The 27978-nt window shown below is 36.9% G+C and overlaps 2 protein-coding genes across 2 annotated transcripts in view; one reads left to right on the top strand and one right to left on the bottom strand.

Annotated features, from left to right (window-relative positions):
* The first annotated feature begins 90 nt into the window (after positions 1-90).
* Positions 91-14239, top strand: LOC140755617 (lysosomal alpha-mannosidase). The gene is made up of 14 exons (XM_073090919.1): positions 91-150; positions 1033-1159; positions 2099-2304; positions 3911-4044; positions 5695-5831; positions 6586-6678; positions 7603-7732; positions 8355-8430; positions 9325-9445; positions 10014-10101; positions 10437-10527; positions 11059-11717; positions 12277-12766; positions 13431-14239. The coding sequence occupies exons 2-14, from the start codon at positions 1041-1043 to the stop codon at positions 14225-14227; spliced, it is 3141 nt and encodes a 1046-aa protein (XP_072947020.1). The 5' UTR covers positions 91-150; positions 1033-1040; the 3' UTR covers positions 14228-14239.
* Positions 14240-14940: 701 nt separating this feature from the next.
* LOC140755616 (lysosomal alpha-mannosidase) overlaps positions 14941-27978 on the bottom strand; it is a 33204-nt gene continuing 20166 nt past the window's right edge. The window contains exons 8-16 of the mRNA XM_073090917.1: positions 24693-24826; positions 23635-23727; positions 22754-22883; positions 22132-22210; positions 20673-20793; positions 19258-19363; positions 17788-17878; positions 16925-17430; positions 14941-16231 (exon numbers count right to left, since the gene is read on the bottom strand). Of these exons, the coding sequence (XP_072947018.1) occupies positions 15002-16231; positions 16925-17430; positions 17788-17878; positions 19258-19363; positions 20673-20793; positions 22132-22210; positions 22754-22883; positions 23635-23727; positions 24693-24826 (2490 nt within the window). The 3' untranslated portion in view covers positions 14941-15001. The remainder of the gene's footprint in view (positions 16232-16924; positions 17431-17787; positions 17879-19257; positions 19364-20672; positions 20794-22131; positions 22211-22753; positions 22884-23634; positions 23728-24692; positions 24827-27978) is intronic.

Raw genomic sequence — 27978 nt, 5'->3', positions numbered from 1 at the left:
AAGAAAGGAAAAGAAAAGTATAAAAGAAAAGTCAATCGAGTACAATAGGCTTAAAACAATCGTACTAAAACAAAATTTTATACAGGTTCACAATATCAAATTCGGAATTGCCATACTTCTTTCATTGGTGGGCCAAGAGAGATGGGACGGGTAAGTTGGAAACAAGATAATTCTTATAAAAACAAAAAACGACTGCTAAAAAATAAAGGCTATGTCACTCACACAATTTAGACGAATCCAACGACACCTCATATGTTAAGCTGTCAAGTCGTTTGGGCTGTGGCGTGCCCTAAGACGAGTAAAATACATAGATTGATCACTCTAAACGAGAAAATTTAACCAGTTTCGAGGATAAAATTGGTACGTAAATAAAGTGTTGCCATCTCCGTTCTAAAATGTCCTTAAAGTGTTTAAAATATTTATTTATTTCTTACGTAGTATTGTTATTTATACGCAAATCGTCTCTAAAAATGTTTTTTTGCCAAGAATTCAAATAATAAATGATAAGATCATCCTTTTATGGCTTCATTCAATTTCAAGGCGGCGCAATCTTTCTATTTTACTTGTCAAAGGGCGTACCAAAGAATGAGACATACATAAGCCCTTCCGCAGTAAAAAGCGCGTCTATGTACGCAAGTAAGAAGCTTTACTCCCTTGGCGTAAATAAAGATTACATGTGATTATGTATACGTATATCATTTTTTTATAATATAGCAGTAGCAGACGAGCATGCCGTTCATCTGATGGTAAGTTACTACTGCCGCACATTGACATCTGTTATCCACAGATAGCATTATATATTCCTACTTGAAGTCGCCCACCGATGCGCCGCTACCCCTGAGGACTAAGCTGGAACGCCTTAGATAATTATGTTTCCCTTACCACACTTCAAACCAGAACACAGCAGCGCTACACTGCTGTTATAACAGATATAGGTGTGGCGGTGGTGCCGCCGTCGAACCACAAAGGGTTCTACCACCTTCATATTTTGTACAAGTACGTCATAATTTTGAAATTTGTAATTCCGTCCAGTTCACCGTATGATCTACCAGCTGCTTCGCCAAGGGAAGCTGTTCTTCGTCGGAGGAGGCTGGGGGATGCCCGACGAAGCCACCACCAGTTACCACGGGATCATTGACCAGTTTACATACTCTTTGAGGTGAAGTACAGCAGAACAGTAGTATGAAGTATACAGTAGTATAATACAACGTAGGTATAGTCCGCGCCAAGCTGCTAGTTCGCTGTAAGTATAGAAAGGAGTCATATTGAATAGCAAATTGTAGATATTAGCGGGACGAAGACAGCGCGGCCCCCCGGCACTCTCCGCCCGCTCTCGCCCACGGGTACATAGCAGCGTTAGTGTGCTCTTACGTTGCTACGGAGTATATGCTTGTACGCAACTTCAGAGCGGACTAGTAGTTTGGCGCGGACTATACTAGTAGTAAAGCATTTAGTCCACCTGATGGTAAGTGATTAGTGAGTACTATAGTCACATGCGGGGTCGGTTATAGATGTTTTGTTACCCCTGAGGACTAAGTTGCAGCCTTGTTTTTCTTTACATATACTTAATATAGGAGCAGCAGACGAGCATACAGTCCATGTGGTGGTAAGTGGCTACTGCCGCCCATGGACATAGTACATGTGTACATAAGCACGTACATAAGTAGCTACACGTTGAAAGTTCTTTCTTGAAATTAATTTCTTCTTTGACGTAATTAATAAAAAGTAAAAAAGAGTATTACACAACAAAATATATTAAAAAATGAAACGGTACGACACGATATGACATACTCGTAATACGACACGGCACTGACACGACACGACACGACGTAAGGACACAACATATAGTCTTTTTCCCAACCGCCCCAAAAAAGGGTAAGTATAATTTAATATCCAACTTAAATGGTGTCGACTTTTATCTGCTTGTTCTTTCGCACTTATAATTCTTCCAAAACACTTCAAATCAAATCAAATCATTTATTTTGTTAAATATAGGTAAATACAGTTGTTATATCCTCAAAATTGTCCTCTATATTCCACCTCTTAGAGGTATGCAAAAGAAGTATAACTTAAAAACTAATAGATATTAATATCACAGGAAACTCAATGCCACCTTCCTAGACTGCGGGCGCCCTCTAGTGGCGTGGCAGGCGGACACCTTCGGCCATTCCCGAGAGATGGCAGCACTGCTGGCCAACATGGGCTTCGATGGCGTCTTCATCAACCCCATCAGCTTCGATGACGAGCTGACACGAATGGCGGATAGAAGTTTGGAGTTCTTGTGGCGTGGGAGTGATGATTTAGGTATAGGTGTAATTTTTTTTTTTTTATAATATAGGAGTAGAAGACGAGCATGCAGTCCACCTGATGGTAAGTGGCTACTACCGCCCATGGACATCTGTAATCAACCCTATAGAGGATCAGATATTCCTACATGAGGTCGGCCACAAATGCGCCGCTACCCCTGAGGACTAAAGCTGGAACGCCTCGGAAAAGTATGTCTCCCTTACCACACCCTTCAAACCGGAACACAGCAGCGCTTAACACTGCTGTTATTAGGCAGAAATAGGTGTGGCGGTGGTGCCGCCGGAGTCGGCCTACCACCTTCATCTATTCATTTATATCTATTTTATTCAAAGTTGATTCAATTGTTAAGCCCGCTCCACATTCTCGAAAGAATCTCGTGATAACGCAAGATAAGCACGAGAAACGACAAGGTGCAGCCGATACGAACCGGATTTCCTCGCATTCTTTTGAGATTCTCGCAAGAATGAGGAACGGGCTTAACTCTTTTTATGTCAACAAACTAATGATGGACCTGGAGTTGTTACACCATGCAGATTAATCATTTAAATAATGATTTACATTATAAAATAAATAAAATAAAATAAAAAGCCCTTTATTCCTTACATTAATGTTATATAAAATACACATGCATTATTTATTTCATTGTTTTGTTATTAATAGTTTTTTATTTACGTTCAGAGTACGGAAATTTTAATATTTGTTTATTAATTTATTATTACATTATTTATTACAATTTACATTTACATTATAGTAAGCTTTTTTGCATTAAATTTTATTATTATTATGATTTTAATGTACTGTAACCTAATGTAACCGCGGACTTTATACATTTACTGTTAGATAGTTAATTGTATCAGGCGTTACTTTGCGGAAATCCATGCTATTAAGTTAAGATTAAAACTACTTCGCAACAATCCGCTACAAATATGTATGATGGTATATATTTTAAACCATGCAGTATGTACCACCCTCCCTCCCAGAAAGGATGCATGCAGATGCAAAAATTAAAAATATACACCACCATACATACCACCACCAACACGTGTTTCGCTCCAAAACGGAGCATCATCAGGGTAAGTTGACTCTACGACGGTTAATCGCTAAGTGACGCTGTCAACCTAATGCATGCCTTTTATACATTTACTGTTAGTTTGAAGGACAATCATGTGTGGTTCTACTCCGGAGGTACCACCACATATTTAACATGCCTAAGAGGAGTGTAAAGCGTTGTGTTTTGCTTTGAAGGGTGTGGTAAGGGAGCACTACTGTTCCGAGACGTTCCAGCTTAGTCCTCAGAGGTAGCGCATCTGTGACCGACCTCAGGAAATCTCTCATCTTACCTGGGATTGATTACAGATGTCCATACATAGACACTTACCCTCTGATGGCCTACTTAAATATTATAAAAAAACAATATGAAGTAAATATTTTTTTGTATATTTTTGTCGGAAACATAAAAATAACAGCAAAATCGCATTTTAAAATTGTATTTTCTAAATTTTGTCGACGCGACTTATTTTAGATTTTTCTCGACTTATTTTGTAGACGGCAAATACTTTAGGCAACTCAAACCCACGGTAAACTTACCCAATTACCCTTCCAGGTCAAGAAACAGATATATTCAGCCATAAACTCTTCGATGGGTATTGGACACCCCCTGGGTTCTGCTTCAGCAGTATGTGTGGCGACCCAATCCTCATCACCTCCGATTCTGCGTTCAATAATGTTGATGAACGGGTGAGTTGATTTAAAATGTCGTCATCATCATCATCATCAACCCATTACTGTCCCACTGGCTAAGTGCGTATTCGTAGATTACGCACACCTTTGAGATTTTTTTAAACCTTTCCACACCAGGATTCCGTGTCGTGTGTGCCATGGACACACACATACCTTTTTTTTTACGAGGGGGAAACCTCAAAAGGTACCCTATGCCGTGGGAGCGACACGAGGTTATGTGGGATTCTTACCGCACTAAAACCCCCCCGGTGGCCGTCCTCGGCGTTGCGTAGAGGACTCCGGGATCTCCAAAGGAACGCAACCGGAGTCCTCTTAGCGCGTTGCCCCGTCGGGCTCCGCCCAGGTGAGCGTGACGCTCGCCACACCGTCTGGTGTTTACGACGATATGCGACCACACCTCCCGCCATCCTTCCCGGAGTTGCTTGCTGGACAGTTCGAGCTCCCACTCTTGCCGCCCGCAACCCCGGAAGCCCCCTTTTAGTCGCCTCTTACGACAGGCAGGGGATACCGTAGCCCTATTCTGAACCCGGTACTACAGGGACAACCAGATTTCACCTACTCCTGCCTAATACAGCAGTGTTAAGCGCTGCTGTGTTCTGGTTTGTAGTTTAGTAAGGGAGACATACTTATCCGAAGCATTCCAGCTTCAGGTCCTCAGGGGTAGCGGCGCATCTGTAGCCGAACGCAGGTGATAATCTTTTTTTTAATTTTTATAATATAAAAGTAGCAGACGAGCATGCAGTCCACCTGATGGTAAGTGGCTACTGCCGCCCATGGACATCTGTAACCAACCCCAGATAGGATTAGATATTCCTACCTGAGGTCGGCCACAGATGCGCCGCTACCCCTGAGGACTAAGCTGGAACGCCTCGGAAAAGTCTGTCTCCCTTACCACACCCTCCAAACCGGAACACAGCAGCGCCTAACACTGCTGTGGTTTATCTGAAGTGTGGTAAGCGAGACATATATATTTTTCCGGAGTATTCTGGCCAATATTCCAGCTTAGTCCTCAGGGGTCCTCAGGGCTGACCTTAGATCTAATCCTCTCTGGGGTTGATTACAGATGCCCATACGGCAGTAGTTTACCTTCAGGTGGACTGCATGCTCGTCTGCTACTCCTATATTATAATAAATACACATTTCTTTTGTACATTTTTAAGTTGCGTTGGGGTATGTTGGCTCGTTTCCTTATTCAATATTTTTGAAAAAGTCAGTAAATTATCAAATGACCTCTTTGATAAATAAATAGAAAGATACATAGTTTAGACCATCCAATAGTTTTCCAGCCACAAATCAAAAAAATAAAAAATAAAAGAAAGATACTTCACCGCCTTGAAATTGAATGAAGCCACAAAAGGACGATTTTATCATTTATTGTTTGAATTATTGACAAATAATGAACATTTTTAGAGAAAACTTGCGTATAAATAACAAACACTACTTAAGTATTTAATTTACGTAATAAATAAATAAGTATGTCTAGCATTTTAGGGACATTATAAAACGGAGACGTGGCAACACTATTTACGCAACAATTTCAATTCTCAAAATTGATTACACTTTCTTGTTAGGAGTGATCAATCTATGTATTTTACTAATCTAAGAATGACCTATAACTTTCAATAAAGATTTTATTATTCTTTTCAGGCGAATCTATTCCTTGAATCAGTCCTCCACCGCCAGGCACCGCACTACACCACCCAAAATATCATGGTCATGATGGGTCACCGTTTTGGTTACCATGACGCAGCGCTCTGGTTCACAAATGTGGATAAACTTATAAAGTGAGTAAACATTTTTTAATATATAGGAGTAGCGGACCAGCGTGCAGTCCAGCTGATGGTAAGTGGCTACTGACGTATCTGTGATCAACGCCAGATATGATTAGATTCCTACCCGACGTCGACCACAGATGCGCTACCCCTGAGGACTAAGATACGCCTCGGAAAAGTATGTCTCCCTTTCCACATTTCAAACCATAATACAGCAGCGCTTAACACTGCTGTTATTAGGTGGGACAGTGAGACAGAGAGATCACACCAAAAAAGTATTCTACTACCTTCGAATCATCCCATTATCCCACTGCTGGGCACAGGTCTCCTCTCAGAATGAGGATTAGGCCATAGTCCACCGCGCTGGACAAGTGCGTATTGGGAGACTTCACATACCTTTGAAAACTTTTTTTTAGATTTCTTGTGTCCTCACGATTTTCTTCGCCGTTTAAGCAAGTGATAATTAATTTATAATACGCACATAACTTTGAAAAATCAGAGGTGCCTGGGATTTGAATCTCGGACTCCTCGATCCAGAAGCCGAGTTTCAACCTAGGCTATCATTGTTTTTTTTAACCAATTAACCCTTTGCAGGACAAGAAACAAATATGTTCAGCCACAAACTTTGCAACTCTGGAAAATTAGAGAACAATTAGAGGCGTGCCGGGGATTTGAACCTCAGACCCCTTGATCAAGAGGCCGAGTTTCTTAACCACTAGTCTATCACTGCTTGCTTTTGTTAATCAAATAAATTCTGTTATTACAGTGCAGTTAATATGAAGAGTAATGAAGGTGGTCGTGGAGTCCATGTCTTCTACTCCACTCCAGCCTGTTATTTGAAAGCGGTGCATTATTCTAAGTACGTCAATAGTATCTGTTTATTTTACCCGTTAATATTCAATCTATCCTATGTTTTTCCTACCAAAGATCGACATTTGACAATGTCTGTCAATTAGAAGATATCGAATTTTTATAAAGACTTAGGTTGCAATAGTTTCGTAACTGTTTCTGAGTCGTTTTATTACGTTATGTTCCTAAAAATGACTATATGATATGTGACGTCACAGCCTTTAAATACAACGTCATGATGCTCTTAAAGATGACGTCACTAAACTCTTCAAGGTGACGTCATTACGCTCTTAAACATAACGTCACTTAACTCTTAAAGGTGACGTCACTAAACTCTTAAATGTGACGTCACTAAACTCATAAATGTGACGTCATTACGCTCTTAAACATAACGTCACTTAACTCTTAAAGGTGACGTCACTAAACTCTTAAATGTGACGTCACTAAACTCATAAATGTGACGTCATTACGCTCTTAAACATAACCTCACTTAACTCTTAAAGGTGACGTCACTAAACTCTTAAATGTGACGTCACTACACTCTTAAATATAACCTCACTTAACTCTTAAAGGTGACGTCACTAAACTCTTAAATGTGACGTCACTACACTCTTAAACATAACATCACTTAGCTCTTATAGGTGACGTCACTAAACTCTTAAATGTGACGTCACTACACTCTTAAACATAACATCACTTAGCTCTTATAGGTGACGTCACTAAACTCTTAAATGTGACGTCATTACGCTCTTAAACATAACGTCACAGCTCTTATAGACGTCACTAAACTGTTAACTAATCCTAAATGTGACGTCACGACACTTAAAACACTCACATCACTCTTAAAAGCTCTGAAAGGCTCTTAAAATCACAAAGTAAAGTAACTTCTTTAGTTTTTTTGTCATTGAATTTCAATTATCAATTTGTGTTTCAGACCAGTTCTTCAAACGAAACAAGATGATTTCTTCCCATTTGCGTACGATAAACATACTTATGCCACCGGGCTCTACACGTCTCGACCGACCATCAAATATATGGTTAGAGAGGGGCACATTTACTTACAGGTAACAATCAAATCTCTATTGCACCCTATGCACATTATAAAGAGGAAAACTTTGTTTGTTTGTTTGATTGTAATAGGCTCAAAAACTACTGGACCGATTTTAAAAAATCTTTCACCATTCGAAAGCTACATTATCTACGAGTAACATAGGCTATATTTTATATGAAATATATTTGATAAATAGATTTTGAGGCGGTACAAAGTTTGCCGGGTCAGCTAGTTCTGTTATAAAAGCAGTGTTAAACGCTGCTGTGTTCTGGTTTGAAGTGTGGTAAGAGACATACTTATCCGAGGCGTTCCAGCTTAGTCCTCAGGTAGCGACGCATCTGTGGCCGACCTCAGGTAGGAATCTATCTGGGGTTGATTACAGATGTCCATGGGCCAGCAGTGTTAAGCGCTGCTGTGTTCTGGTTTGAAGGGGTGAGAGACACTATAGGAACACGGCGTTCCTCATTCCTCAAGTGTATTAACATTAGTCCGCGTAAAACTACTAGTCGCCTCTGAATATAGAAATGAGTCGCGTCGCCATAGCAAATTGTATGACTACACCTGCTCGCAAAAACTTCAGCGGACTAGCAATTTGGCGCGACTATAACGGACTAATATGTTATTTAATGTTTTAGATGTCAAAACAATTACAAGTTTTAGCAAGATTGGGGAATAATGATAAATTCTTTGAAGAAATGAACTGGATTATGGGTAAGTAGGGTTAATCATATACTAAATCCGTCAAGTCGTTTGGGCTGCAATGCTTGTTAAAAAACGCTTTCTAGGATTTCAAAAATACAATATATTCATCCATAATCAAAAAAAAATATAATAATACTTCTTTATTAATTTATCATACTTCAATAATAAAAGACATTGCTCAAATCAGATGACAGATACAAAATAAAACAATTGGTGTATGAAATATTTGTCCATGTAGTAATATGCAAGTAAAATGGAAAATGAGCATGTGTATGTCAATGAGCTCGGTTTATTCACTTTTTAGAGTTGTTTAGTGGACATGTAACCCATCTGTAATATAAAATATCATTGGATGTGATTGTAACCTCTAGCGGCTTAAGCAGGAGGGGGCGGTCCGCCCCGGTCCTCCGATCCTGGGGGGCCTCCAACAGTTGCTAAAAAAGGTCGTCAGAACCAAACAATCTTTGAAATGTGTATCATTATCATCATCATCATCATCATCCCATTACTGTCCCACTGCTGGGCACGGGCCTCCTCTCAGAATGAGAAGGATTAGCCCATAGTCCACCGCGTAAATCTCTCAGGTATGCAGGTTTCCTCACGGTATTTTCCTTCACCGTTTAGCAAGTGATAATTAATTACGCACATAACTTTAAAAATCAGAGGTGCGTGCCTGGGATTTGAACCTCGGACCCCTCGATCGAGAGGCCGAGTTTCTTAACCACTAGGCTATCACTGCTTTTGCTAGGCTAACACTGCTTCTTGTATCAGACAGCGAAAAAAAAGGTCACCGAATCACAGGCTTAAATCAAATCGACTTTTTACACTGGCCTCCATTCAACTTTCCGCCTGGGCCTCCGACCTTAGTCCGTGCTGACTATAACACTAAGTACTTGTATCCAGGTATACTACAAGACCACAATGTTATAACTGGTGCCATGAGAAGCAACGTCAAGAATTATTACACCTTTAAGATATACGATGCCGTGCAATCAGCTACTGTGCTACTTAGGAAAGCATTTAAGTATGTTCATATCTTCTTAGCAATCAGTGAAAAATGTGTAACAACTAACAATAACCTTATTCACAAATAAATTGATTTGTTTTGAGTAGTTTCTTATGTTTACTGAATATAGACTTCCTCTTACGACTGTAATAATAATTAATCTATTATATCTTTGAATGTGGTAGAACTGGTGGTGGAACCCTTTGTGGTTCGACTCCGGCGGCACCACCGCCACACCTATTTCTACCTAATAACAGCAGTGTTAGGCGCTGGTGTGTTCCAGTTTGAAGGGTGTGGTAAGTAAAGGGAAACAGACTTTTCCGACGCGTTCCAGCTTAGTCCTCAGGGGTAGCGGCGCATCTGTGGCCGACCTCAGGTAGGAATATCTAATCCTATCTGGGGTTGATTACAGATGTCCATGGGCGGCAGTAGCCACTTACCATCAGGTGGACTGCATGCTCGTGTGCTACACCTATATTTAAAAAAAAATATATATCTTACGAGTACCTACTTATTTTTCTTACTTAGCTTTAACTTATTAATATAAGTTAATAATTTATAATTAAATAAAATGATTATTTCACAGCAAAGTTCGGAACAGCACAACGAGATTCTACCACAGGTGTTCTTTCAATATATCCAGCTGTCAAAACTTTGCCCGACGCAAATCTTTCGTAAGTACAAAGCAATTATTAAGTCACAATTAATATTTTTATTTTGATGTAGGATTCCCTTTATTCAATAAAAATGAAGATTCTATTTTAAAATAAAAATCGTACCACCAACAAAAGATGTTACCCAATTCAGTGAAATTTCTCGTATCAAATTTTATTTGCGCTACAAGCGTTTAAATTAATTGCGAAAGAATATTATAATTATAAACATTTTATTTTATTATTATTTATAAACATTTTAGTAGAGATAAAAGATTGTTCCTAAAAACATTTTTTATTTAAATTTATTACAATTTAAATTTAAGGATGTTGTTGAGATTAATGTCTTGTTTCAGGTCGTTATTTACAATCCTTTAGGGTGGCCAGTGACTATTCCAGTGAGGTTGCCAGTTACAAAAGAGAAATATGTGATATATGATCCGAAAGGTATGACTGTCACAATCTTTTATGTCCCACTGCTGGCCACGGGTGAGGTTCAGAGTGAGGTTTAGGCCATAGTCCACTACCCTGGCCAAGTGCGAAGTGGTAGACTATACATCCTTCAATTTCTCGTTTTTTTGATCTCTCAGGTGTGCAGGTTGCCGCGCGACTTTTCCTTCGCCGTTTAAGCAAGTGATAATAAATTTCTAATACGCACATAATTTCTGAAAATCAGAGGTGCGTGCCTGGGCTTTGAAAGTTTCAAGTTAGGTTTCCTTCGCTTCTTCTCCATAACGAAACATCTTGTGATGTGGTGGTAGTTGTATTGACATTCAAAAAGTGTTCTGTATATAACATATTATTTTGAATAAAAAAAATGAATTGATATGTTTAAGCACCGTTTAACTTTCAAAAATCAATGGTGCTTGCCTGGGATTTGAACCTCGAACGCCTCGATCGAGAGGCCGAATATCAACCACTGGGTTATTACTAATCAGTACTATTTAGCTGTATAATAAAAAAACACTAATATTCCAGGAGAAATAGTCCAGTCAGTCATGATGAAGATACCATCGCCGGTTTTAAGCATACCAGAAAGAAACACAGCAGCAGACCACGAATTAGTCTTCATAGCGAAAGACTTACCACCCCTCGGCCTACGATCATACTTCTTAGAGAAAATAACACCACGCGTCAAAAAATCTCTAATTAAAAAACTAAAAAAGAACAAAAAAACTAAATATTACATACGACAAGCCAATCCGTATACGATTGATAATAAAACATTTTTTGTTGACGAATATTATGATTACTATGAAGATATAACTACACAGAGATCAAAAATCCAAATAGGTAATGTCCCTAAATTGAATGAGCGTAATGATGATGATGTCCAAACTCCAAAACCTAGAAAGGTGCTCCCAATTGAAGATTTTACTGTAAAACCAACAGAGAGTGTTTATGGATTTTTTACGGATAGAAAAATTGTTACTGATTTACCTACTAGAACAACTACAGATGATACTGAAGCCACTCTAGATGAGACTACGACATCTCCGATTACGACAACGAAAGTTTATGTTAGCACTACTGATGTTTCGAATGATGAACATACTACAGAGTCGATGAAAGTTGATGATTTTCGTAAATACGCACATTTGAACGAAGAATCTAATGATTTGTTTATTGAGAATAAGGTAATTTTAGTTTTTTAAGGTACAACCCTTCGTGGTTCGTATAGGGCGGCCACTTACATGGTTGAGGGGGAGGGTGTACAAATCTAGAATTCAGGTTTAGCATTATTTGTCGATGGTGGATCCTTGGTGGAGAATCCTTTGTGGTTCGACTCCGGCGGCATCACCGTCACACCTATTTCTGTTATAACAGCAGTGTTAAGCGCTGCTGTGTTCTGGTTTGAAGGGTGTGGTAAGGGAGACATACTTATCCGAGGTATTTCAACGTCCTCAAGGGTAGGAACGCATCTGTGCCGTGACCGACTTCGGGTAAGAATTTAATCTGATCTGGGGTTGATTGGCAATGGGCGACAGTACCCACCTACCATCACGTGGACTGCATACTGTACTACATCTATAATATTAAAAAAAACCTTGCCTTTATTTCAGAAGTAACTTTAACAATCTAATAACATTATAATATCAATCTAGATTATTTAATCACCACTCCAAACAAAAGTACCTACAGATAGTTTAAGTATCTTGAATGAAATGGAAATTATAATTCAATTCACATTTTCAGTACATAAAAATCTCCTTGGACGAATCAACACGGAAAGTCGCAAGTATACTTCTCTCGAACGGCGTCAACACGTCATTGGACATCCAATTCTATTTCTACGCCTCCGACGACCCAAAACAGATGAAAACAGAGAAAAAACCACCGGGAGCCTACATTTTCAGAGCAATGGACGCTAAACCTGAACCTATTATAAATTACGTTCACACTAAAGTTTATAAAACTGATATAGTTAGTGAAATACATTGTAAATATTCTGATTATGCGTCGTTTGTGGTCAAACTGTACGAAGATAGTCCAGTCGTGGAAGTAGATTGGGTAGCCGGACCGATACCAATCGATGATGATATTGGAAAAGATGTTTTTATAAGATATACATCGGATTTGGTGAACGATGGTGTCTTTTATACGGATGCGAATGGAAGGCAGACTATGAAGAGGATTAGAAATAGACGAGCTAGCTATCAGCCTATTGATTTTGACCCAATCGCAGGTAAGTTCTTTTGAAGTGAAAACTTCTTTAGCGGCGTTGTGCACTTTTTGTAAAAAAGGTTTTCTCGCGTTAGGACGTGGTCTGATCGAAAATTCGTAAGACATGTTTGTGTACGATAGCGCAATAAATGAGTAATGTATTTTACCACATAAATGATAGTACTTTTATACTGATAATTAAAGCAATTCGTGCAAAGTTATTTCCTACCCATTCCAAACTATCAAAAATGCACAACTTTAATATTCAAGTTTTCACTTCTGCCGGCACTCCCGGAGTGCAACCCGTTGATCTTTTTTATAATATCAGAGTAGACGAGCATGCAGTCAACCTAATGGCAAGTACAGCCGCCCATGGACATCTGCAATCAATCCCAGATAAAATTAGATTCCTACCCGACGTCGACCACTGATGCGTCGTTACCCCTGAGGACTAAGCTGGAACGCCCAAGAGAACCAGAACACAGCAGCACTCAACATGACTGTTATGAGGCAGAAATAGGTATGGCGGTGGTGCCACCGGAGTCGAACCACAAAGGGTTCTATCACCTGATGGACTGCATGCTCGTCTGCTAATCCTATATTATACAAAAAAGATGTTTGTTCATCAAAAACCCACTTTATGTTATTCAAATAATATCAACGATACATTAATTCCAAAATTACAGGCAACATCTACCCTGTGACGTCGAGAATTTACATCGAAGATAGGATCAAAAACATTAGACTATCTATCTTCAATGACAGATCGCAAGGAGGCACTTCTTTACAAGACGGCACGATAGATTTATTCGTACATCGACGTATTCTAACAGATGATAATGGAGTACAAACGTATTTAAACGAAACAGTCGAAGGTAAAGGGATAATTGTCAGAGGGAAGCATTATATTTATTTGAGTAAAGCAGACTACAAACCAAATAGAGTGTTTCAAAAGAAATTCGCTAAAGAAATCGAGTTGATGCCACAAGTTTTCGCTGATGGGAATAATCCAAAAGTTACGCCAGAGAAAGAAAAATGGTTGGAGTATAATAATGAGGTTTTAGCTTTAAGAAAGAAACTACCAATAGGAATCCATTTAATGACGATAGAGCAATGGAATGGTGGTACACTTTTGATTAGACTTGAAAATTACTTAGAGAAAATTGATGTAGTTAAGCATGGAACTAAAAAAGTATTTCTTAAAGATCTATTTCTTAATATTAGAATTAATAAAGTGAAGGAGACTACGCTAGCTGGAAATATTTGGTTGGAGAATTGGACGCCGTTACAGTGGAATAAAAGTAGTGAGTTTGTGAGAAATTTTAATGATTTTTATGGGAATGAGGACATTGTGGAGTATAGTCGGGATGAAGGGATAAAACCCGTGGAAGATGTGGTTTTAGATGAAGGTATAACATTGTCTCCTCAACAGATAAGGACCTTTGTTGCATGGTATCGTTACAATGATAAGGATTCTAAGTAAAATGTTATTTGTTTTGAGAATTTTGGAACTTGCCTTGTTATGCTTTATTTTATTAATAGTTATGATAAAATAAAAGTTACATTCAAAATGGAGGTTCTTTTATTTGGTTTATATAACTAAGTTATTTAATTCTTTTAGATACATTTAGAAATTATTAACAACTTGAAGATAGTAGAACCTATTGTGGTTCGACTCCAGAGAACTGCCTAATAATAGTAGTGTTAAGCGCTGCTATGTTCCAGATTGAACAGGGACATGCGTGACGTTCCAAGAGTTACGAACTTACGAGTAGTTTTCAAAGAGCAACGCATCTTTGGCCGACCTCAAGTAGTACTGTAATCTTATCTTGGGTTGATTACAGCTGTACATGAGGGGCAGTTGTCATTTATCATCAGATGGACTGCATGTTTGTTTGTTACAAAGGATTCTATCATTGTTTATTTTTAATTTCATAATTTTCTATATATTTATTTCTTATAGTTTTTAAGAGCGTGTTCTATCTTATATTTGTATACAAATAAATTTATCTGCTTGAAAATTCATAAAAAAATCATGTGTCCTTTAAATTAATCAAATTGTAATTATTTTGTCCACAATATGCTCAAAGATTTTGAATTTTTCAAGGACCTTATCTACCTTATACACCTTTGTAGTATTTAAGGGACAATTCCTAGTTCTCTATTTCACAGACAATGTTAAGAAAATAAAACAAATTTCAAAGTACAAAAAAGATTTATTAATCATTACATCTTAGTTCAATATTTGGCAATAACACTACTCTGTCATTTCATAGTCGACTATGAACGTCCTAATTTGTTTCGCTTTCAATTTTATTTTCAAACCATCATCATTAACATCTACATCATCAGTAGCTGTGTTAATTTCCCCAAAATTATCGTAAGCTTTATTGAAACTCTCTGTAAATTCATTTTGTGTTTCCCAAGTCCATTTATTATATGAATCCAACCACTGATTCGCTGCTAGAGTTGTCTCTTTAAACGATTTTATTGTTATAATATTAAAAATCTTAGTTAAATCAACTTCAACGGTAGAATTAGCTGATCTATCCATGTAATTCTCTAATCTTAGCAAAAGCTTATCTGCCCACGGCTCTAAAGTTAACAGATGTACACCTAGCGGCAAATCAGTTTGTATGCCAACGAAGCAATTGTTCAACGTCAACCAATCTTTATATTCCATTGTAGTTGACGACACGAAGACAATTGGCTGTAGATGAAATTGTAAAACTTGCTTCCTTTCTTGTAGTAATTCATTATTATCGGTCGGATTGCTAAGCATTATTCTATGTCTCCCTCGCATTACTAAGCCTTTCCCATTCGCCACTTCGTTCAAAGCTTCGCCAACTCCAAACGCATCATCGTGTAATAGTCTCCGATGTAGCATCAACTCTATATCCCCTTCAACTAGTGAAGTACCACCTTCAGCTCTGTCTGTCAGCACTGCTAATCTATTCTGATCATCTTCTATATATATTTTGTTTGTAACAGGATAATAATTCCCAGCAATCGGTTCTTCTAGCGTAAGGTTCCATTGAGGTCTCTCATTTAATTTACGTTTCAACATTTGCCTACCATTCGAATCAGTGTAGAAAATACCGTTATTAACCACATTCGATTTGTATCTAACTATGTATTCTTTACCTACTTTATCATCGATTGAAATTGGTCCTACAACAAAATCATGTTCAAGGAAATTAAGCCCTTTGTAGAGTCTGATAGTATTAAAAACATTTCCATCTGTGGTCGTCCTCGCTTCTTGTAGGACGGGCCCTTTGATTATATCTGAGTGTGTATAAGGTATTTCTATGGGTGTTGTGGTCTTTGGTCTGAAGATATAAGCACCAGAAGACCGTTCAGTTGTGTTAGAGTTGTCACCAACACAGCCTGTCCAGTAATACATTTTCACTTTCATATTCAATGTACGGTCTGGTAGAATTACGTGTGTGACTTCCCCTGTTGTTTTTTCTATACGGACTTTTATATGCTGTAAATATAATAATTGTGTAAATAAAATGCTCTTTCGAAATAAAGATAAAACTAAAATCGATTTCAGAAACTCTTTCTTTATAACAGAAAATGTGTTTTTCTGAATTTTAATGAAAACTGAATTATTCTTCAGTTAGTTATATACATATATGGTTATAACAGCAGTGTTAAGCACTGCTGTTATAACTTGCTGTATCTGTCGACCGGCCGACAAACATCAATCTACTCTTATCTGGGATTGAATACAGATATCCGTAGACGGCAGTAACCACTTACCATCAACTGCAAAAAAGTGCAAAAAGAGCTCTCATACAAAGCCGGCGATGCATTGGCGACTCTTCTGGTGTTGCAAATGTCCATAGGCGACGTTGACTACTTTCCATCAGGTAACACGTCTGCTTTATCGTTAGGCTCAAATATAAAAAATAATAGTTAAAAAACTAAAAACCACGCTAAAATCGCACAAGGAAAATCGTTAATCCTGATTCCTGACGATCCTGATGAGGAAAATGGGATAAAATTATTAAAATCGTGTATTGTCATCGGTTCTTGATAATTGTTTAAAATTCGAATTACATACATACATAGATACAACCCAAGTTAATAAAAGCGTGGTAAAAACGAAAAAAGTGACTAATTGACTTGACTGAATGCTCGTCTGCTACTCCTATTATAAAAAAAAAAATCTCACCTCATTCTCCAAATAATCATCAAAGCGTTCCACAATCGCCGGCTCATCGGATAACATTCTCATTTCTTCTTCACTCATCACAGGGTAGTGAGACTTCTCCATTCTACCCTTCTTCACTTCCATATTCTTCACTAACATTCCAAATCTCGAATTCTCCGTATCCCTCAACATTTGAACATTTTCCAGAATTTCTGTATCCGTATTAAGAATGGGTACTTTTTCTTCTAAAACATCTTTTTCAAATTCCTCAATATTTTTGATATCGATATACGATTTTTCTTTTATATCTTTGAAGTATTCATTTATATTCGCGTAATAATCGTTCTCTCTCTTTTTATTATTTAAATCTCGTTTCATTTTCTTTACCTTTTTGATGTAAAATGATTTGACTCCCAAGCCATGTAAATAAGCTATGAATGCTACTTCATGTGTGGCATTTGATTGTCTTGTTGGTATATTACGAACCGCCTCTGGTATATCTATCAATTGGGATTCAATTTTTTCACCTGTAATTTTTAAATTTCTTTTAAATAATAGTCAAAATTTCAACTTTGTCAAATACTAAAGTTCGTATTTTGTCAGTAATTTAAAAAAATTAACCTATTTGAGTATTTTAGCAATAATTATGAAAATTTATACAATTTTATATAAATCTTAAATAATAATTTGTATAATTTATTTATTTATTTATTTACATGCCAACAGCAACACACACAATACATTATATAGTACTTCGAAGTACACTATAGTAGTATTAATAATATGTTATGAACCATTAAACATATTTAATGGTTCATTATTATTATACACATATTAATACATATATTACAAATACAATAAGATAAATGCATATGGTAATTTACCATTAGGGGCGTAGACCTCATAGTTCCCGTCAAGAACTGGTATCTTGATGGCTTCCTTCAGGTTCCAGGCAAGGGGGTTGTATACTGTCACCTATAAAATACAATGTTAAAAAGGGATTTAAAAATACAATATATTCTCCTATAATCATCAACATTAACAATAATACATCTTTATCCACTATTTTATCACACTTCCATTATAAAAAACATTGCAATAAAATAATTATAGTTTAAAAACTAAAAACCACGCTAAAATCGCACAAGAAAAATCGTTTATCCTGATTCATAGATTAGTAAAGATTCTTCGCCGCCTTGAAATTGAATGAAGCCACAAACAGCTTATTAGTAAGTTCTTTTTTTTAATTCTTGACAAATAAAAACGTTTTTAGAGAAAATTTACGAATAAATAACTAATACTGCGAAATTAACATACTAAATAAATAATTATTTCAAATATTTTAGAGACATTTTAGCACGGAGACGTGGCAAAACTTTTTCACGCAACTATTTCAATTCTCAAAACTAGGTATATTTTCTTGTTAGGAGTGAGTAATCTTTACTTATCTATGTCCTGATTCCTGACGATCCTAATGAGGAGACTGGGATAAAATGATTAGAATCGTGTATTGTCATCTGTTCTTGATAATTGTTCAAAATTTTAAATTAATCTTACCGTTCAAAGTGGGTAAAAATCGAGTTCAAAGATTCCGTTACATACATACATAGTACATACATACAAGCCAAGCTAATAAAAGCGTGGCAAGAATCAGATGACATTTCATGATTCAAAGAAAACCTAATTATTCCAAAAAAATAAAAATAGAATAATTGCCAAACGAGTCGAGCTCGCACACGGGGGGTTCCGTTGCATCAAATTTATCATTTATATTTATTTTTAGTATTTGTTATCATAGCAGCCATTGAAATAAAGTAATTGTGAAAATTTGAACTAAGTGTCTACCTATTAGAGTTCAATAGATAAAGCGAAAAACGCTAAAAACAGCGATTTCTTGTATGGCGACTCCTATTTATTTTCAAGCTATTTTTATTTTTAGTATTTGTTATTACAGCCGCTTAAGTAATTCATCTGAAAGTCTGTAAAAATGCGTCTACCTTTTATCTACTGTTAAAGGGATAGCTTTGTGACAGACTGACAAACGGACAGATCGAGGTAGTTGAGTATAGTCCGCGTAAAACTGCTAGTCCGCTCTGAATATAGAAATGAATCGCGTCGCCATAGCAGATTGTATGACTACACCTGCTCGCAACATTCAGAGCGGACTAGCAGTTTGGCGCCGACTATAATAGGGTTACATTTTTATGGCTTTTTACCTTAGGTTACAAAACTCTAAAAAGTCTTCTATTTTGATTTTTAACTTTGAAGATTTTTTCTTCTCTCACCATGTCTAAGGGGGCCGAACCCATAAACCCATATATATCCCATTAGATCACACTTCCCAATAAACTCACCACAAAAGTATCGCTAGTCTCTGAAGTATGACAGCTGGACTCGTTAAAGCGACATCTGTCAAAGCTGAACATCGGAGGCTTCAAGGCATCGCGTTGAATAAATTTACTGTTAACAAAATGTATTTTATTAATATTTTTCATTTTATTTATTTATTTGTCAAGGACAAAGTCCATATTTTGTTAGTATTTAGATTGCACTTAAAAACTTGTGTTAGTAAGATTTATCATATTTAAAAAAATAACAAAGTGAACAATAAATCTAAAATAATTTTCTACCATAGATTAGTTAAGATATCTCACCGCCTTGTTATTGAAGGAAGCCACAAATGGCAGACACATACGTAAAATGGCTGACTGTTTACCCATTACGTCTCCGACTGTCATGGTGTAATTTACGCGTAACAATGCTGACATGTGTAGTTAAGTGGTGCAAAAACAACACGAAATCGAAGAAGTGCGGAGAAATATCGTTTCATTCGTAAATGCTCTAAAAACTACAATTTTTTAATATTTTCAAACACGAAAATAGATGATAGAGACAATTTTAATTGTCAAAACTGGTGACATTTTCTTGTTAGGTTAGGTTAGTGAGTAATCTTTACTAATCTATGTTTTCTACTCGACTTTCCCATAGAGGTCACATGCACCATATTCCAGTGGCTCATTATTGAGCTGTTGACCTTATGACTATATGTACTAGCAGTACCCACGGCTTCGTCCGCTTTTTGTTCAATCATAATAAACATAGACTCCTGAATAGTTTAGCTTTCTGATTGTGAAAGAATTTCCATGATCGGTTCAGTATTTCCGAAAATTAGCCCTTACAAACAAACAAAGAAACAAATTTTCAAAATTGACCTCTCTTTAATATTAGTATAGATAAATTATTATTTGACAAATAATAATATTTACCGATTTGGGAAATAATTCAAAGTCATTAATATTTGATACAATATAACAATAAAAGAATAAAAAGGAATAAAATACAGTTTCCACTATTAAAATGTAGAATTTTCGAAAATTCAACCCCTTAGGGGATAACATAGGGCATAATTTTTTTTTATGAAAAACCCGTCAATTTTGGAAAAAAACAATAGACTAAAAATTTGTATTTGGAAAATGAGCCCCTAAGAGGACATGATCCCCTATAGTAGAGATAAAAAATAACCATATTTCGACGTATCTCCTGTGTTTTTTTCAAACAATGTTTAATGTTTAATGTATAATTAATTGTTTAATGAGTGCCTCTACCCTATCGTTGGCCCAGGGCCTTCAGACCTCCAAATATAGCCCGGTTGCTAATGTAGCCCGTCATGATGTCATAATGGTAAGGTTCATTAAGAAAGTCATATCATAGCAGTAAAAAATAATATCGAAAATGTAATTCTAAAATACTTGAAATTTCACAAACTTACTTGAAAGCTTGACGGGCGATGATGACCGCATCTTCGATAGCTGAGTGAAGTATCCTCTCATAGTCGTGTGTGACTGCTTGCTTCTCTGTTCCCGTTATGGCGTCGTGGTGTTGCATTACTCCTGAAATATAAACAGTATTGATTTTTAAAGACATCCGTGGCGCAGTTTTCGCCATATAGGTCTGAAACGCAATAGGATTGGGATCGATCCCCGGCCAGACATATCTAAACCACTTTAGAATTCTGTTCTAGGTCTGAATGTCTTGTCCCTGTAGTTCTGGGACTAGAATAGAGCTACGGTAAGCCTGTCGTAAGAGGGGTCGTAAGACTAAAAGGGGGCTTTCGGGGTAGTGGGCGGCAAGAGTGGGAGCTCGAGCCGTCCAGTAAGCGACCCCGGGAAGGACGACGGTATGTGTGGTCGCAAACCTTTTGAAGGTTTCCCCCTCGAAAAGAAAAAAAAAAGGTATCAGTAAGTGTGCCCTTACGTCGCTACGGAGTATATGCTTGTAGTTGTGTTCAACCGCATTGGCTCTCTGACTACACCTACGCGCAACAACTTGACTCAGAGCGGACTTGAAGTTTTGCGAGGACTATACAAACATAAGCATAATCCAGCTTAGTACTCAGAGAAACGACCTCAGGTAGGAATATCTAATCCTATCTGGGGTTGATTACAGATGTCCATACGGCAGTAGCTTACCATCACGTGGACTGCAAGCTCGTCTGCTACTCCTATATTATAAAAAAAATAAGTTTGAACACCTCGCATAAGTATGTCTCCCTTACTGCACCTCAAACCAGAACACAGCAGCGTTACACTGCTGTTATAGAAGAAATTGATGTGGCGGTAGTGCTTCCAGGGGTCGAACCACAAAGTATTCTATCACAAAAAACATTCATTTATTTTTTACTAGTTTTTGCCCGCGGCTTCGCCCGCGTTTAAAAGAAAATAATATAACATACTAACATACATAAAACTGTAAATTCGTACCTTCAACTTTACTAAAGATCATCACTTGATCAAATACATAGTTTACGATTCAATCCTTACTAATATCGACTAAAATAATCGAAGTTTTGGGTCCAAAAGATCGATTCTCCGATCAATCGATCTTAGATCGCCACCCCTAGTTCCTGTGGGATTTCCGAGATAAAAACTATCCTACGTCCTTTCTCGGGTCTTAAACTATCTTTGTACAAAATTTCATAAGAATCGGTTCAGTAGTTTAGGCGTGAAGAAGAGACAACCAGACAAACAGACAGACAGACAGAGTTACTTTCAGATTTATAATATTAGTAAGGATTTATTTTTTTATTTATTTACTCTTTATTGACCATGTTAAAAACAATGTGGTGCAAAAGGCGGACTTAATGCTAAATAGCATTTTCTCCCAGTCAACCTTAGGGATTTGCAGAAAAAATGAAAGGAAATATTCACTCACTAAATATAGTGACTCACCCATAGCACTCTTCAGTTCATTCAGAACGAAACGATTGTGTTCTTCCAAACCACCTAAGACTTGTAGTTGTTTCACCATCTGAAAATAACAAAACACATTTTAATATACACAAGTATATTTTACAGAGTGTGCGTGTGAGAGAGACAATATAAGAATGTGTATGAGAGAGAAAGTATAGATGAGTGAGATAGATATGTGTTTGTAGGTAAGTACGTGTGTGCGTGTTAAAGACAAAGAGACATTACGTGTTTGTGAGCGCGTGTGCATGTGAATGAATGAGTGTACTTACTTGTTAAGGAAATAAAGAAAGAGTGTGAATGAGCGAGTGCGTGCACTGGATCTAGTGGTACCTATATGCGACAATCTCTGGCGGACTAAGTGGGGGGCAGGTCCTCTGTCCTTGGGGGAGTCTCCAAATATTTAAAAGTTCTCTTGTAAATATTTGTAAAAGTTTATAAAATTAGATCAATTTTTTAGACTGGGGGCCTTAGTCAACCTGCCGCACCGCACCTCTGTCGAGTCCACCCATAGCGACAGTCCCCATGTAACTATTTAGTTCTCATCTATGGCCTAAGATACTACAATAACAGACCTACAATTAAGGTGTTAGTAGCTGAGTACCTGCAAGTAGCCGTTGCCCTCCCTCTCGAAGTACTTGGTGGTGGGGCGCGAGGTGAAGTAGCCGGTCCAGAAGGCGGTGGGGTCGCTCGCGTAAGGGAAGAAGTCGTCCTGTTTCGTTGGTAGGGTCGGTCTGGGGAACATTGTGTGTTATGTTTATAGGACGTCGATATGCATATGTTTATACATATGCTTAAGGGTAAAACGCACGGACGTACGCACTTATATCACACACACATTCACACAAGAAAACACAAATACACATCAAGCAAACACAGCAAAATTAGCGATTTTTTTATAATTATATTTATTTTTATAATATAATAGTATTTATTTTTAATATTCTTATTCTTTTTTGTGCAGACTAATTTTGCCTTTCGTATGTACATTCCTGTTCCAGGGTTGCTGGAAGATATTCCATTTTAGAATAAGCCGTCCTTTGTACTTGATTTCTATCTCTTCTGTTTTATATGTATCTTTTTTGTGTACAAAAACTTATTAAATAAGTAAATAAAATAATTATACTCGTATGTTTCCCAAAGAAAAATACTAAAAATAAATACTAAAAAAAGATAGGTACGTGGACGCGTACACAGACACAAGCGTACACGCATATCAATGTACACAAACACATGGACGCATGCAAGGACCCACACATACTCACACTGACATGACGAGATCGCAAAGATATACACTAGTAATGTATGGAACAAAATAAGTTATGAAAATCTGTAAATCACTTTAATAATTGTGCGACATTAACAAGTTATAAAATTAATATTTATTGTAGAACAATTAACTATATGTTCAATTAATATTAATTATATGTTTAATCAATGTGTGTGGAAATAAAAAAGGGCTTAAAATTCAATAATATAACTTACTTAGCATCTTTCACTGCCTTCAGGTAGCAGTCAGGCGTGGAGTAGAATAATTTAATTTTTAGACCATCTTTTGCTGCTTTTAGATTAGCATATCTGTAACATAAATATTAGTTACCATTTCTTTATTCACAGATATTCCGAAAACACAAAATTAACCCAATTTTTTGGGCAAACAGTTATTTATTGAAGAAATCTTGAATAAAATGTTTATTTAACAAAACAATTTTGAAAATTATGAAAATCCCCTCCAAATTTGTTTGATACCCAAATCCAGATAAAAAAAAGATGCCATCCACCTTAGGGGACATTAGAAAACTTTCAGACGTATAGGTTTCCTCACAATGATTTTAAAGCAAGCTAAAATTTAGTGATTAGCTCCTTAGGGGCTGATTTTTTCTTAATACAAAAATATTATGCCTCATAACTCCAGTAAAATTTCATGCTTTATAGCTTTCAGATTAAACTGTGCATTTTCTATCAACCAGTTATATTATTTAGGAACCCATGCAACTTTGTAAAATCAAAAATATAACTCCTAATTTAGCGAAATTTCATTTTTATTTATCTATAACTAGGCATGCATTTCGAACTAATCAGCGTGCACTCGGTAAGGGCAGTAAGTTTACACTATCTGTGACAAATGTAGGCAAAAGTAGCCTTACTTCCCAAAATAGGAGGTAGTCTACCACCATCGTTGTCAAGTATTATTGAGTTTTATTAATGTAATTCGAAGGCTAGATTAAATTTAAACAAAGCTCCAACCTTCGAATAATTAATTGGTAAAACGTCTTGGGGACACAAAATTCATACCCCCTTAGGGGCGCAAACTTTAATGTAGAGGAGAGCAACATTCAAACCTTGCCAGGGGAACAAGATTTTAATTTTGCTAACGGCGCAAAATTCAAATCTTGGCAGGGGAGCAAAATTCAAATGTTGACAGAGAAATCTTAAGGGGGGAGCAAATTTTAAATTTTACTCCTGGCACCTACGACGCTGGTTTTAAATATGCTCCAGACCCTATGGGGTGACACAATGTCCAGCAGTGGACAGTTACTCACTCAATCAGCTTATCTAGGTTCTGGTACCACATCGCAGCGTCTTGGTACGTGAAGTCACCACCCATCGTCACCACCACGTTGTTGGTTAAGTAGTGTTTGGACTGGTTGGTCGCGTATTCCAGGAAGGTAGAAACCTGGTAAGGAAACCTTGAGCTTGGAGAATGGATGAGGCAAGCTAGTAGAACCCATTGTGGTTCTCTGGCGGCACCGCCACATCTATTTGTGTTACAACAGCAGTGTAACGCTGCTGTGTTCTGATATGAAGTGTGGTCATGAGACATACTTTTCCGAGGCGTTTCAGCTTCTACTCAGGGGTAGCGGCGCATCTGTAGCCGACCTCAGGTAGGAATATCTAATCCCATCTGAGGTTGATTAAAGATGTCAATGGGCGGCAGTAGCTTACCATCAGGTGGATTGCATGCTCGTCTGCTACTCCTATATTATATGATGGTAGAACAATTCGTGGTTCGACTATGTAGACACCACTATTACACCTATTTCTGTTTTATTAGTGTAACGGTCGTATGTTCTGGTATGAAGGGTGTGATAAGGGAGACATACTTTTCCGAGGCATACTTAGTCCTCAGGGGTGGAAGCAAGGTAGCTAATCTTAGGTAGGACTCCAATCCTGTCTGAAAGGACTAAGTTGGAACGCCTTGTAATACCCAATGTTTTGCCTTCCAAATATTAACATTTAACAATTATAGCGTACTCTAAATCGTCAAATTTAAAACTGGAAAATGAGAGATTGAATATTGAGATTAAAACAAAATATTGTGTGATAACACAACGCCATCTACTATCAATGTATTGTTAGTAAAAGTAGTTAATTTTTATTAGGAGATTGTATGACTTAATTTGAAATAATATAAGAGGCATGACTCATGAGTGTAAATATTTAGTCAAATAATTAAAACAGTCAATTTAAGCAATTTCTATAGTTTGTAGTACATTCAGTTTTTTACAAGTTATATGGTTTATCTAAGGGTAAAGTGCACACTGATTAGTCCGAATTAACTAAGTAACTGTAACTAAGTAACATCAGTATAATAGATTATTAAGTCTGTATAGATCAATATCTAGATATAACATTATAATAACTGTATTTTGCCTGTAAAACTCCTAATTGAGATCAGTTATATTCATTGATTAAAATCCAAAATTCCATGCGCATCTCATTCTGATAATAAAGAATCTGAGTAAAATAAATTCCATGCGCACCCCATTTTGATAATCATCAATAATAAATAAAATAAAATTTTGATTTTGTTGTATAACAACTTACTTTATCAATTTGTCCAAATTAATAAACCACATCGCGGCGTCTTGGTATTGAAAATCATCCCCCATCGTCACAAGGATATTGTTTGTGGTGTACGCTGACGACATGAGTTGAACTCTTTCGAAGAACAACTGTACCTGATTTGAAAAGTTACATGATTACGAGAAGAAGTTAAGTTCATTGTTTTTTATTACCACGCTTTTATTAGCTTGTTGCCAGATGCACTGTAATAGTTAATTTTGTGTATACTAATTTGTTACTTAATACTATAAAATAATTTTGTCATACCTGACTATATATTTGCACGCCTTAAAGGCAAAATAAGAGGATTGTATACTTTGTCTAAACACCTATTGTACCTTATTTAGCAAATAAAGATTATGATTATGATTACTGTAATTACAGTAGATTTACTGTATATTACTGTACTGTATATTACTGTACTGTACTGTATATTACTGTACAGTAGATTTTCCTGCATGTGCTGTATAATATATTACAATTTTACAATGTACTTGACTGTATTTGACTTTGTGATTCACTGCATTTCCTTGCCGATGTACTGTAATTTTTTCATCAGTGCACTGTTATATTATAAATCTGACCTGGCAACACTGGCTTGACCTGTATATATGTATGTAAAGGAATCTTTGATCTCGATTTTTACCCACTTTGAACGGTCCGATTAATTTAAAATTTTGAACACTTCTCAAGAACCGATGACAGTACACGATTTTAATATTTATTCCCCACTCTCCTCATCAAGTTTTTCCTGGTGCGATTTTAGCGTGGTTTTTAGTTTTTAACTACATAATTATAATATTAAAGTAGCAGACGAGCATGCAGTCCACCTGATGGCATGTGGCTACTGCCGCCCACTGATCTGTAATCAACCCCAGATCAATATCAGAGGTCGAGTTGACTACAGTCGTCGTTACCCCTGAAGACTATCTGAGCTGAAGGTATGTGAACAGATTTACCTTTAGAACCTTTTGTGGTTCGACTCCAGAGGTACCACCGCCACAACTTCTGTCTTACAACAGCAGTGTTAGGCGCTGCTGTGTTCCGGTTTGAAGGGTGTGGTAAGGGAGACAGACTTTTCCGAGACGTTCCAGCTTAGTCCTCAGAAGTAGCAACACTGTGGCCGACTTCACGTAGAACTCTCATTTTATCTCATTGATTTCAGTTTTGTTTATTCTAGATTATATAGCAATAAATATTATAATAAATACGTGTAAAGTTTATTAAGTAGGATTCTGTAGCCGCCTAATCCGATTAACTTCGAACAATATAATAGAAAACTGTGTCTACATTTTTTTTACTATATTATTTATTCCGAAAATCTTAGGTGTATCAAAATCAAAACTTCTCATAATAGGCATATTGAATTGCACTATTATACTGCACATCCAATATCCCATGCAATTATATGCATTTATATTTCATGCAAACGTGCAGCATAAAATTACCCGATTTATCAACATTTGTAACAGTTCAAGCGCATATGCGAACAGAACAATGATACAAAACCCGCATAGTCCAAGCGCATATGCATACAAAAATCCATGCAAACTCACTCGATAAGCTTGTCCAAATTGTGGTACCACATGTAGGCGTCTTGGTAAAAGAAATCTTCGCCCATTGTGACTAATATATTATTTGTGGAATATCCTTTGGACATATTTCTTGCAATTTCCAAAAATTGTTTCACCTATACATTATATATTAAATTAAATTGAAGTAATAAATTCACATTCTAATCTCATTTATTCAAAATTGATTCATATGGAACACTTTTTGAAAGTCAAAAACTACCATCCCATAAATGAGTATGCAGTCGATCTGACGGTAAGATACTGCCTTATGGATATTTGTAATCAATCCCAGGTAGGACTGGAGTTCTACATGAGATCGATATAAGTGGTTACTTAGTACTTAGTAGGAACGCCTTGTAAAAAATACGTTATATTCCGCGCCAAACTTCTAGTCCGCTTTGAATATCGA

This window comes from Epargyreus clarus, unplaced genomic scaffold, assembly GCF_041222505.1.
Source record: "Epargyreus clarus isolate Ecla_fem2 unplaced genomic scaffold, WU_Ecla_fem_2.2 ptg000033l, whole genome shotgun sequence".
In the NCBI taxonomy this organism is placed as follows: domain Eukaryota; kingdom Metazoa; phylum Arthropoda; class Insecta; order Lepidoptera; family Hesperiidae; genus Epargyreus; species Epargyreus clarus.
This window is presented reverse-complemented; position numbering and strand designations above follow the sequence as displayed.

Bases quoted from the DNA above. Each gene is read 5' to 3' on its own strand.
- LOC140755617 (XM_073090919.1), top strand. From the start codon at position 1,041: ATGATCTACCAGCTGCTTCGCCAAGGGAAGCTGTTCTTCGTCGGAGGA. The intron at 2,305-3,910 runs GTATAGGTGTAA...TTACCCTTCCAG, and splicing joins GCGTGGGAGTGATGATTTAG to GTCAAGAAACAGATATATTC. The intron at 7,733-8,354 runs GTAACAATCAAA...TTAATGTTTTAG, and splicing joins AGGGGCACATTTACTTACAG to ATGTCAAAACAATTACAAGT.